General features: G+C 45.1%; 1 protein-coding gene and 1 non-coding gene across 2 annotated transcripts in view; both read right to left on the reverse strand.

The window, feature by feature from the left end:
• Positions 1–3,812: 3,812 nt before the first annotated feature.
• LOC124550666 (serine protease 44-like) overlaps positions 3,813–12,566 on the reverse strand; it is a 69,357-nt gene continuing 60,603 nt past the window's right edge. The window contains exon 5 of the mRNA XM_047125390.1: positions 3,813–4,033. Within this exon, the coding sequence (XP_046981346.1) occupies positions 3,813–4,033 (221 nt within the window). The remainder of the gene's footprint in view (positions 4,034–12,566) is intronic.
• Trnaa-cgc lies at positions 8,438–8,510 on the reverse strand. The gene has a single exon. It is a non-coding gene; the product is annotated as a tRNA-Ala (tRNA).

Below are 12,566 nucleotides of genomic sequence, written 5' to 3' on the forward strand. Positions count from 1 at the left end.
GCGGTTACCCTTGCCGCTGCATCACAGACAGCAGCGCCTGCCGTGGTGTACTCAACGCCGAACCTGGGTGCAGGAATGGCAAAACGTCATAATTCCGGATGAATCCAGGTTCTGTTTGCAGCATCATGATGGTCGCATCCGTGTTTGGCGACATCGCGATGAACGGACATTGGAAGCGTTTATTCGTTATAGCCATACTGGCGTATCACCCGGGGTGATGGCATGGAGTGCCATTGGTTACACGCCTCGGTCACCTCTTGTTCGCATTGACAGCACTTTGAACAGTGGACGTTACATTTCAGATGCGTTACGACCCGTGGCTCTACCCTTCATTCGATCCCAGCGAAACCCTACGTTTCAGCCGGATAATACACGACCGCATGTTGCAGGTCCTGTACGGGCCTTTCTGGAAACAGAAAATGTTCGACTGCTGCCTTGGCCAGCACATTCTCCAGATCTCTCACCAACTGAAAACGTCTGGCCAACAGTGGCCGAGCAACTGGCTCGTCACAATACGCCAGTCACTACTCTTGATGAACTGTGGTATCGTGTTGAAGCTGCATGGGCAGCTATACCTGTACACGCCATCCAAGCTGTGTTTGACTCAATGCCCAGGCGTATCAAGGCTGTTATTACGGCCAGAGGTGGTTGTTCTGGGTACTGATTTCTCAGGATCTATGCACCAAAATTACGTGGAAATGTAATCACATGACAGTTCTAGTATAATGTATTTGTCCAATGAATACCAGTATATCATCTGCATTTCTTCTTGGTGTTGCAATTTTAATGGCCAGTAGTGTAGAAATGAGATGATGGAAAAGAAGCTGCGAGAAAAGTTTTATAAATCACTGATAGTCCTAGTAAAGTTACCGCCATGATTGGGAAACAATTTTTGTCAAATTTTAATAGCTTTTGGTATTGGATAACATCAGTAATTATGTTGGAAGGACGGCACATTCGAACATTTTACAGGCAGCACCCAGAAACAGAGCGGAAAGCTTCAGTCAGTCCTAAATGAAACGTATGAAATGTGTTCGCTATTGCGAACACAGACAACCATCAGCTGTGTAATGGAATGCTGATAATGAAAATTTGTTCCGGAGTGGATCTCGATCCTCGATTTATCACTTATATCGAACGGCCGCCTTGCTATTTGGCTATCGCATCGCGATTCAGAGCCAGAACAAAACTCCCAGACTTCGTCACCCACATGTTTGCAACCTGTGCTCGTACATGCATTATCCCATGTTCCTTTACATGGGAGACATTTTTACCTGAAAGTCGCTTGCCTGGTGTCGGCGGTTAAATATAATATTTCAGTGCCTCTGTTATTCCGAGTCATGTTGTTCAGCTCCTTCGGACATGCATGTATGTTTGACGGTACATGGAAGTGAGGGTCTAGTAGGGAATCGTATTCGGACAGCGCTCGCAATAAGCGGGATATCCGGGTTCGATTCCTGGCCCGGCAAAAATTCTCATTGTCATTCCATTATCTAGCTGATGGTAGTCCATAATCGCAACTGGGAACACATGTCATAAGTTTCTTTTAGGGCTGAATGAAGCTTGCCGCTCTATTTCTGGGCGCTTTGTGTAAAATGTTCGAATGGGTACTTCTTGGCACATAATTCTACATCTTCATCTACATCTAAAGGGATACTCTGCAAATCACATTTAAGTCCCTGGCAGAGGGTTCATCGAACCACCTTCGCAATTCTCTATTATTCCAATTTCGTGTAGCACGTGGAAAGAATGAACACGTATATCTTTCCGTACGAACTCTGATTTCCCTTATTCGGTCGGTGGCAACGAAATATTTTCGCATTCGGATTGGTGATTGGAATTCCGTGAGAAGGTTCCATCGCAACGAAAAACGCCTTTCTTTTAATGATGTCCAGCCCAAATCTTGTGTCCGCAGCTCGTGGTCGTGCGGTAGCGTTCTCGCTTCCCGCGACCGGGTCCCCGGGTTCGATTCCCGGCGGGGTCAGGGATTTTCTCTGCCTCGTGATGACTGGGTGTTGCATTAGTTAGGTTTAAGTAGTTCTAAGTTCTAGGGGACTGATGACCATAGATGTTAAGTCCATAGTGCTCAGAGCCATTTTGAACCCAAATCCTGTATCATTTCTGTGACACACTGTCCCGTATTTCGTGATAATACAAAACGTGCTGCCTTTCTTTGAACTTTTTCGATGCACTCCGTCAGTCCTCTCTGGTAAGGATCCCAACTGATGTTGTGCAATATCAAGTTATTAAAATTTGGTAAAAACTTTTGCCTAATAATGGCGGAAACTTTACAAAGACTATCAGTGATTTATCAAACTCTTCTCGCGGTTTCTTTTTGTCAGAGGCATTAATTTTGGGAGGGGTGTGTCAACTGCTCACAGAACTGTATCGTTGATTGATAGATTCCTTATTATTCTTAACAGATATTCTTGGCTATAGTTGACTCTGCACGTCAAAATATAAATGGGACTACATTTCCCATTTTTATTGTAAACTCCCTTCTGAATGAAAATATGTGATGACAATCAGTTAGCTGGTTCATAGTCATAACTACGAGAGTATTACTAAATTTGCAATCAAAAGTATAATGAGACTAACAAGGGGAGGCCGCCAATTGCGAAATTCAGATTCGATTCATATTGCGCATAATAAAAGCTCATAGCCAGAGGTGTAATGTGGCAAAGCACCAAGATGCACTTCTCAGCCGTTGTCGAGAAAATCGACAGTTAAAAGAAACCGTTGAGGTGAAATACTCTCTACGATTTGTACCTTCCTACAGTGTCATGGCGCAGCGGTAAGCGCTCGGTTTCGTAATCCGAAGGTCGCCGGATCGAATCTCGCGCAATGTAACTTTTTTTTTTAGTATTTGTTATTTGTAATTAAAATATATATATATATATATATATATATAAAATTCCCGGCAATCAGTTGCAACAATTATGCATATAATAAGTTGTTGAAAGTAGTTTGTCGTGGAAAAACTGGCGACTTCGAACATGATTATGTTTTCTGCAAACAATGTTGTATTTCACAAATGTTATTAATTGTCTTCATAATGTTTACACGTGTAGTCAACGGAAGACGTAGAAACGATATTCCGAAACGAATACGTATAGTGTAAGTCAAACGTTCGAATTAGAGACCCCATGATATGTATATATATATATATATATATATATATATATATATATATATATTTGAATTACAAAAAACAAATACTAAAAAAAATTGCATGGCGCGAGATTCGACCTGGCGACCTTTGACTTGCGAACCCAAGCACTTACCGCTACACCACGACGCTACAGGGAGTTATACATCGTAGAGAGTATTTCACCACAACGGTTTCTATTAACTGTCGATTTTCTCGACAATGGCTGAGAAGTGCATCTTGGTGCTTTGCCACATTACACCTCTGGCCATGAGCTTTTATTATGCGCAGTATGAATCGAATCTGAATTTCACAATTGGCGGCCTCCCCTTGTAAGTCCGACTATTCCAGTCTTTTCAAGATATCAGAGGAGAGATAGCTCTGTAACAGTTTAGCAACAGTTTCCGTGCAGTCCAGATGCTACGTTTGATGGGCACAAAGTACTGTGCCTTGTGTCTGAGGCCAATCAGCGACTGCACGATCTGCCAATTAAGGCAGTCGCAGCAGCAGCAGGAACACCGCGCAATGCAGTGCTGTCTGCCGCGTGGCGGGACTGGCTAGATCCCCTGCTCGCAGGTGCAAACCCGGCGTGGTGCACAGGTTTTTCGTTACGACACCCGCTTAACACATCCGATGCTGCCTTGTGGTTAGCCACGGACGAATGTTAACGCGAGTTGTGATTGCACCTACGCTCCAGCCTGTCATACTGGAACTCCTCTACAATGCACATTGACGGATGTGCAGAAAAAAGACAATAGCGTGGAGTCATGTTTACTAGCCTGACGTTGACACCACAGAACATATGGCCCACAACTGCCAGGCCTACGACCACAATCATCCAGCTCTGCTGCAACGTTTTAGCTCTTGGCTGTGCTCTGGCCACGTCTGAAAAAGAGTGCATATTGATTTAGCCGGACCATTCAGAGGAGCAAGATGGTTGCTAGATGCTGGTGCCCCTTCTAAATTTCCACATGTGGCACAGGTGGCTACCCCCATTACAGCAGCTACCACCATTGCATCGTTGCCCTCTCCATCACGTTTGAAATAGAGGGAGGAACTTCCGCCCGCTTTTCGACAACATTTCTCAATCCACAGCATCTGTGATTCAGTGTTTTTGTAAACAGAACGGTAGTGACCACTCGATCACCATTCCTTTCCATACAGTACGGAAGACGAGTTGGTAGTCTAGACCTTCAAAACGCAGATGCGCAAGATAACGATGACACCGGACTCTGTGGAAGCACTCGCACGCTTCCTTACACGAGTTTACACCCTGTGAGCTAACGAGCATTTCGCTCTCATTTCAGTATATGGCCGAAATAGTCAGCCTTCACGAATTGTGAAACGAACCCTGTCGTCCAGGATCGGATGCCACAAAGGGCGCAGATTCGCCACGAAACGGGGAAACTCAAGGCGTCTATAGTCTATTGAGGCTTAAGCGCTGTAATGTGCGAGTGAGAGAGACATCTACATCTACATCTACATTTATACTCCGCAAGCCACCTGACGGTGTGTGGCGGAGGGCACTTTACGTGCCACTGTCATTACCTCTCTTTCATGTTCCAGTCGCGTATGTTTCACGGGAAGAACGACTGCCGGAAAGCCTCCGCGCGCGCTCGAATCTCTCTAATTTTACATTCGTGATCTCCTCGGGAGGTATAAGTAGGGGGAAGTAATATATTCGACACCTCATACAGAAACGCACCCTCTCGCAACCTGGACAGCAAGCTACACCGCGATGCAGAGCGCCTCTCTTGCAGAGTCTGCCACTTGAGTTTACTAAACATCTCCGTAACGCTATCACGCTTACCAAATAACCCTGTGACGAAACGCACCGCTCTTCTTTGGATATTCTCTATCTCCTCTGTCAACCCGACCTGGTACGGATCCCACACTGATGAGCAATACTCAGGTACAGGTCGAACGAGTGCTTTGTAAGCCACCTCCTTTGTTGATGGACTACATTTTCTAAGGACTCTTCCAATGAATGTCAACCTGGTATCCGCCTTACCAACAATTAATGTTATATGATCATTCCACTTCAAATCGTTCCGCACGCATACTTCCAGATATTTTACAGAACTAACTGCTACCAGTGTTTGTTCCGCTATCATATAATCATACAATAAAGGAACCTTCTTTCTATGTATTCGCAATACATTACATTTGTCTATGTTGAAGGTCAGTTGCCACTCCCTGCACCAAGTGGCTATCCGCTGCAGATCTTCCTGCATTTCGCTGCAATTTTCTAATGCTGTAACTTCTCTGTATACTACAGTATCATCCTCGAAAAGCCGCATGGAACTTCCGACACTATTTTCCAGCCGGCCGAAAGTTTACACGAGTTTAGCCCACGCAATCTTTTCGACATGCTGCACCTGACTCAGCAAGTCCTCTTTCCACACACACGTGCCCTTATCACACCGCGGTTCCCCACGTATGGGCTTGACGTTTGGACAGTACCCTGTGAGTTAACGAGCATTTTGCTCTCATTTAAGTATGTGGCCGAAACCCTGTCATCCAGGACGCGATGCCACAAAGGGCGTAGATTCACCACGAGATGGGGAAATTCACAGACGTCTATTGTCTTTTTGCGCCTAAGCGCTGTAACGTGCGAGTGAGAGAGACGAGAACCTACGTCATAGGGAAACCCAGTGGAAGGCTTTTGTGGCCAAGGAGACGTAGCAGTGTTAAATATGGCGGACCTAAGATTAGCCATAATTCTGTGGTAATGTAGGGAGGCAAGCCACAGCAATTTTAATCTGCCATCCTCCATAAATTTTCATGGTGATCCCAATAAAACTTGAATATTGATCATGTCTATAATAGGTTAGGATTTACTGTTAAAGTGATATTGACAAGTTTTGTAACAAAGACCTGAATGCTAAAATCTGAACGCTTTGGTCGACATTAACGATCGACACTTCTTATAGAAGCGCATATTTATAATGACAGAAGTTGTAAATATCAAATCTGTAACTTTATTGACTTAAAAGATATAGTAAGTTTAAATTATCAGTATTTTCATTTAAGCATCAGATCACCATTTCCTCCACACAAAGCACACTGAACGATGACCCCATGACACCTCATTGAATCATTAGGTAATAGAATATTTGTTGTAAAGTTTAGTGCATAATAGTTACTTTTGTTCTTTATTTATTTATCAGAAAGCACATTGGTGCAAGGCTGCTGGCCGTGAAATTCAAAGTTAAGAAGGAAATTGTATTGGTTTTATGTAAAAGAACTTAAAGTTTGTTGTGTGATGGATATTATTGCTACTTTATTTAGAACGTGAAAGTGATCCAGCTTTGCTTATTTAAATATGTTAAAATGTAAAATAATGTAGAACAAGCTGTAGCCAATCAGATGGACAGCTGCGGGAAAGGGAACTGCACTAGTCAGTTGAGCGAGGATGTTCGGCGCGCGGGAAACGCGGCCGGGGACGGGCCGAGGGGGAGAGTGCTGGTGCGGAAGCGAAAGCGGACAGTTCGGAGGAAGACACCAAAGGGTACAGTTGGGATTGAGCTACGAAAGCAGACAGTCGGTCTTTAGGCGGTTAGGAAGTGAAACGACTTAGAAAATTTCGCGTTGTGAGGTATCGCGGGACTTAGTCTCTGAGCGGGGAGCAGCCGCACGCCTGGTGAGAACTCTAACTTTTCGCGTAGATAACCTGTATTTAGCGATGAGATTGTGAATGATCGAACTGTGTTAAATGAATATGTGCTCGAGTGTAACAGTAACTCTAAATACGACCACTTTCGCTATTATTTTCCTCTCTGAATAAACATTATTCTAACCAAATCGCAACTGAGTGGCCTACATCATTTAAGGGTCGTTAATTTAGTTCCCGATATTATTATTACAGTTATTGTATTTTATATTAACTGGGTGTTTCGCAAACTTGCCATCAGCCAGACAATTTAACCAAAGGGTCACAAGGGTCTAATTTAGGGCGTGTAATGCGACTCGTGCGCTTCAGCTCCTAGACGAGTTTCAGCCAAGACATTTCGATGAAGAGGAACCACCTGTGAGCCTGAACATCTTTAGGATGTTGGCTCGCAACCCCAATTGAACACAAGGCATCGTCGTCGGCAGCAGGTGGCGGAAAATGTTTAAGGTTGCGTGCAGCCCGGAGTTTACATTCAGGTATCAAAATCAGCTTTGGCCCCTTCCCTGCAGCAGACGATTTGGCGTCGCCCATGCCAAACCTGCCCACCAGCCTGCTTCACATCGCTACAACTTCTGCCACCATTGCAGGTTGTATCGTGGGATCAAAATCGTCAATCAGTGCAAACCAACAGACGTGGAACCACTTCCAACCTCTGCCACTTCCAGCTCTCACCAGCGCCCCCTCATCAAATAATCTGCTGAGGCGCCAAAGGAGCGTGAATCATTGTCCACATCCGTGCTACAGCCAGAATGCAGTGCCCTGCAGGCAGGACCACCAATTCTTTAAGCCCCTATTACACGATGCTACTAAACCGTACACCTGTGCACTAGCGCCACAAGCGTGCATATCTGTAACTACAGACTGGTTCACGTGGATCTATTACACCATCAACGCGTGATATACCTGGCGCAAACGCGCGAAACGCACGTAGAACTGTCTCTTCTGAAGTCTACCGCGCAAAACGCAAGGGGGACTGGGTGACATATTGGAACGTCATTCGTCCAAATTATTTGTGTGAGCTCGGAGTTCCTATTTAATAAGAAATTGTTTTATCATTACTTATTAATTTTTATTCTCTTATCTACGTTACCACTCTTCTGAATTACAGACTCAACAGTTAGTTTTAAGGTATGTGTATTTGTACAGCATTTTGCACATGGAAGACCCACTTGTTTTTTTGAGCTATTGCCCTGGCAGTGACAGTAAATCTTAAGTTTAGGGGAGACGGACGACGAAAACGAAAAGCCTGAGTTCGTTGAATTCGACCCTGGCTGAAAAGGAGGGACGAAGGGAAGGGATTGTATTGGTTGCTTATGAAAGAACTGAGGCTCGAAGATCCGCAAGAATTTCGAAACTTCGTGAGGATGGACATGGCCTGTTTCGAGAATCTGCAGTCTATGATAGAAGATGGAAGTAACACGTGTGACGCAGTTATGAGGGAGGTGGTGGTGGTGGTTAGTGTTTAACGTCCCGTCGACAACGAGGTCATTAGAGACGGAGCGCAAGCTCGGGTTAGGGAAGGATTGGGAAGGTAAATCGGCCGTGCCCTTTCAAAGGAACCATCCCGGCATTTGCCGGAAACGATTTAGGGAAATTACGGAAAACCTAAATGAGGATGGCCGGAGACGGGATTGAACCGTCGTCCTCCCGAATGCGAGTCCAGTGCGCTAACCACTGCGCCACCTCGCTCGGTATGAGGGAGGCTGTCTCACATTCTCGAAAGGAAGAATTAAATCATATGTTTACACGTTTTGTGCTCATACCAGCCCAGGTCACTAATAAAGTACCGGTAACAGCCCTGTTATGTTGCAGACTGGTTCTGACATTACGTTTCCTGGCGACTTTCTACGCTATCACTGCCAGTTTCTCTTTTCTGGTATGCTGAAATAACGCAAGAGATGCAATCAAATAAAACATGAATTTTCATAAGTAAGACATTACGATACAAATCGAAAATCACCGTGTAGCGTTATATGCATATTACTCAGAAAGAAATGATTGCCGACATACGTTATTATAATACAATGGGTCATATATACACCTTTCCTCGCTATATGCCTGAATTAAGAAGCTTGACGCCTCTCTGCACCATTTCATTTCTAGAATGCGAAGCAATCAATAGAAAATATACTTTCACGAACAGCTTGCGTAAAAGAGTCTACCAGCAAAAATTTTTTTCTGCATTTATGAAACCTACTTTCTCTCTTTCAAATTCTGAAGGTGGCAGGGGTAAAATACAGGGAGCGAAAGGCTATTTACAATTTGTACAGAAAGCAAATGGCAGTTATAAGAATCGAGGGGCACGAAAGGGAAGCAGTGGTAGGGAAAGGAGTGAGACGGGATTCTAGCCTCTCCCCGATGTTATTCAATCCGTATATTGAGCAAGCAGTAAAGGAAACAAAAGAAAAATTTGGAGTAGGTATTAAAATTCATGGAGAAGAAGTAAAAACTTTGAGGTTTGCCGATGACATTGTAATTCTATCAGAGACAGCAAAGGACTTGGAAGAGCAGTTGAACGGAATGGACAGTGTCTTGAAAGGAGGATATAAGATGAACATCAACAAAAGCAAAACGAGGATAATGGAATGTAGTCGAATTAAGTCTGCTGATGCTGAGGGGATTAGATTAGGAAATGAGACACTTAAAGTAGTAAAGGAGTTTTGCTATTTAGGGAGTAAAATAACTGATGATGGTCGAAGTAGTGAGGATATAAAATGTAGACTGGCAATGGCAAGGAAATCGTTTCTGAAGAAGAGAAATTTGTTAACATCGAGTATAGATTTAAGTGTCAGGAAGTCATTTCTGAAAGTATTTGTATGGAGTGTAGCCATGTATGGAAGTGAAACATGGACGATAACCAGTTTGGACAAGAAGAGAATAGAAGCTTTCGAAATGTGGTGCTACAGAAGAATGCTGATGATAAGGTGGGTAGATCACGTAGCTAATGAGGAGGTATTGAATAGGATTGCGGAGAAGAGAAGTTTGTGGCACAACTTGACTAGAAGAAGGGATCAGTTGGTAGGACCTGTTTTGAGGCATCAAGTGATCACAAATTTAGCATTGGAGGGCAGCGTGGAGGGTAAAAATCGTAGAGGGAGACCAAGAGATCAATACACTAAGCAGATTCAGAAGGATGTAGGTTGCAGTAGGTACTGGGAGATGAAGAAGCTTGCACAGGATAGAGTAGCATGGAGAGCTGCATCAAACCAGTCTCAGGACTGAAGACCACAACAACAACAACAACAACAACAACTTGCCGAGAAAAAAAAATGCGGAAAAATCCCCCATACGAAAATCCCAAATGAGCCACTAGACACCTTGTGTTGTCACCGCCAGACACCACACTTGCTAGGTGGTAGCCTTTAAATCGGCCGCGGTCCGGTAGTATACGTCGGACCCGCGTGTCGCCACTATCAGTGATTGCAGACCGAGCGCCGCCACACGGCAGGTCTAGAGAGACTTCCTAGCACTCGCCCCAGTTGTATAGCCGACATTGCTAGCGATGGTTCACTGACAAAATACGCCCTCATTTGACGAGACGATAGTTAGCATAGCCTTCAGCTACGTCATTTGCTACGACCTAGCAAGGCGCCATTACCAGTTACTATTGATACTGAGTCATGTACAGTCAAGAGCGACGCTCATCATTAATGGATTAAAGTTAAGTATTCCACCAGCTACGTCCGTTTTATTCCTTGTCCTGTTCCAGACCTCACGCCAGCCTGCGTGAGCTAAAACGCGTGCCTTTTCGGCTTCCTCTAGTGCCCGGTGTTGGCTCTTCTGCCAACCCACAACACACCTAACAATAACCAAGTAATAAGCAAAAAGCACTGCGGTACCCCCTTCTGCACATGCGTGAGTTATCGCTGCTAGTGCGCATGCGCAGATTGACAGCTGTTTAGAACTGCTCTCTATTCCGGCGCGCGGATAACGCGTCTCCTAATTTTCGTAGGTTCAACCTTTCTACCGCTAGATCGCTGTCGCGCTAGACCAGTGCCTTTCGCGGCTGATCGTCGTGTAATACGCACTTTAGACAGTGCCGCACCCGACCTGGAAGATCGTGACAAGGAAATACTATGGGAGCCTTTGTCACGGATTCCAGCACCTCTCTCCATTTCCTCTGTCAGTCGGCACAGGCCGGGGCATTTTCGACCCTACATGCTGATTAAGGGGGGTTTACTCTCCAATCATTCAGGTTCCCAACCCAGCCTCAGTATCAATATGGAGGGAGGGTCAGATATACTCGGGATTCATACCACGGACTCAGCTCGCACCCGGGGATGGCACTGTCGCACCACAGACATGTAAGATGGTTCCGTGCACTCGTGCGAGAGCGCATGTAAATACCACAGCAGCTCTAGTTATTCTTTGAAGCCTTCGGAGTACACCAATGGTTGCACAGTGATCTTCGATCGGATCACTCCCTCAACTATTTCCACACGCTTGCGATAACCTGCACTACTGAAGTATCCAAATTTTGAACACTTCTACAATAAACACACGAGCATGTAGTTCATCCTCTATATTTAAGAACACAATGAATTCAATATGAATGGCCTTCGTTTATCGTCAAAAGAAACAAGAAAGCAACTTTGTAACTCTTTCCTAACAGGGAAAGAAATTCACAATTACACGAAAGTATTTGGAACAAGAAAAGGAAGGCTTTCACAGACAGAATTCGTTCTTTACTAGTAGACTATCAAATGTTTAATTCTACTCTCTCCTTGAGCGGAACACGCTGGAACAGACTAACAAGTAAGTTATGGCCTGTACGAGTTCAGTTTCTACAGTCTTGCCAGGTGAGTCTGACAGAATACCAATAGGCCCGTGAGCAGGTTCCGGGGTCACTTAGAGGCGACGGCGGCGTCGGCGTCGGTCGGTGGTGCTGGATCTAGAGTAGACTTTCTCTCTAGGCTGCCTGCGTCGTATCTACCGTGATCGTTTTTTTTTTTCCTTTATTGTGTTTTGGTCCCCCAACTGGGGCGGGCTGGCAGCAGCATATGTGCCGCTCTTCAGCCGAAAGACAGTAATTATATAAATAAGACATTTAAAATAACGGAATGGAGAAAATATGGCGTACATAGATATAAAAAAGAATGGGGAACAGTACGGAAGAGAACAGACAAAGAAGGAGGGACTGTGAATTGGAGATAAAAACCGTAAAAAAAAGCGCACACAAAGCAAAACCACACACTGGATCATAAAAGCATCGATGGACGGTGTAACACATAACAATCACTGACAAAACACTATGTACAAGTCCAGCACACAATTAACATCACAGGACTTGAGGCACAGGAGAACAGCTCCAAAACACAACGCTGACATAGTACACTGAGGACGCTGAGGATGTGCCAGGGGCATACATACGAGGGAGGAGGGAAATCGTGAGGGAGGGGAGGAGAGGAGGGAAGAAGGGAGGGAGGATTGGAGAGGGGGAGATGGGTGGGGGCACGTCGAAGAAGGCTGGGGAGGGAAGGGCATGGGAGGGACACAGTTGAGGAAGGGGTACAGGGACTCATGGGGGGAAAGGAGGAAAATATGCTCTGGGAGAAGTAGGAGAGAGGAAAAGGAGGGCCCTGGGGAGGTGAGGGAACAAGGCCAGGCTACAGATGGAAGGAAAGGTTGACGTCACGGTGAAGTTCAACATCCGGGAGGGGAAGGTGCTGGAAATTGCCCTGATGAAGGTGATGGAGAGAGGCAGGGATACAGAGATAGAAACACGGCAAAGGGTGGGGGTGGAGA

This window comes from Schistocerca americana, chromosome 9, assembly GCF_021461395.2.
Source record: "Schistocerca americana isolate TAMUIC-IGC-003095 chromosome 9, iqSchAmer2.1, whole genome shotgun sequence".
Taxonomy (NCBI): Eukaryota; Metazoa; Arthropoda; class Insecta; order Orthoptera; family Acrididae; genus Schistocerca; species Schistocerca americana.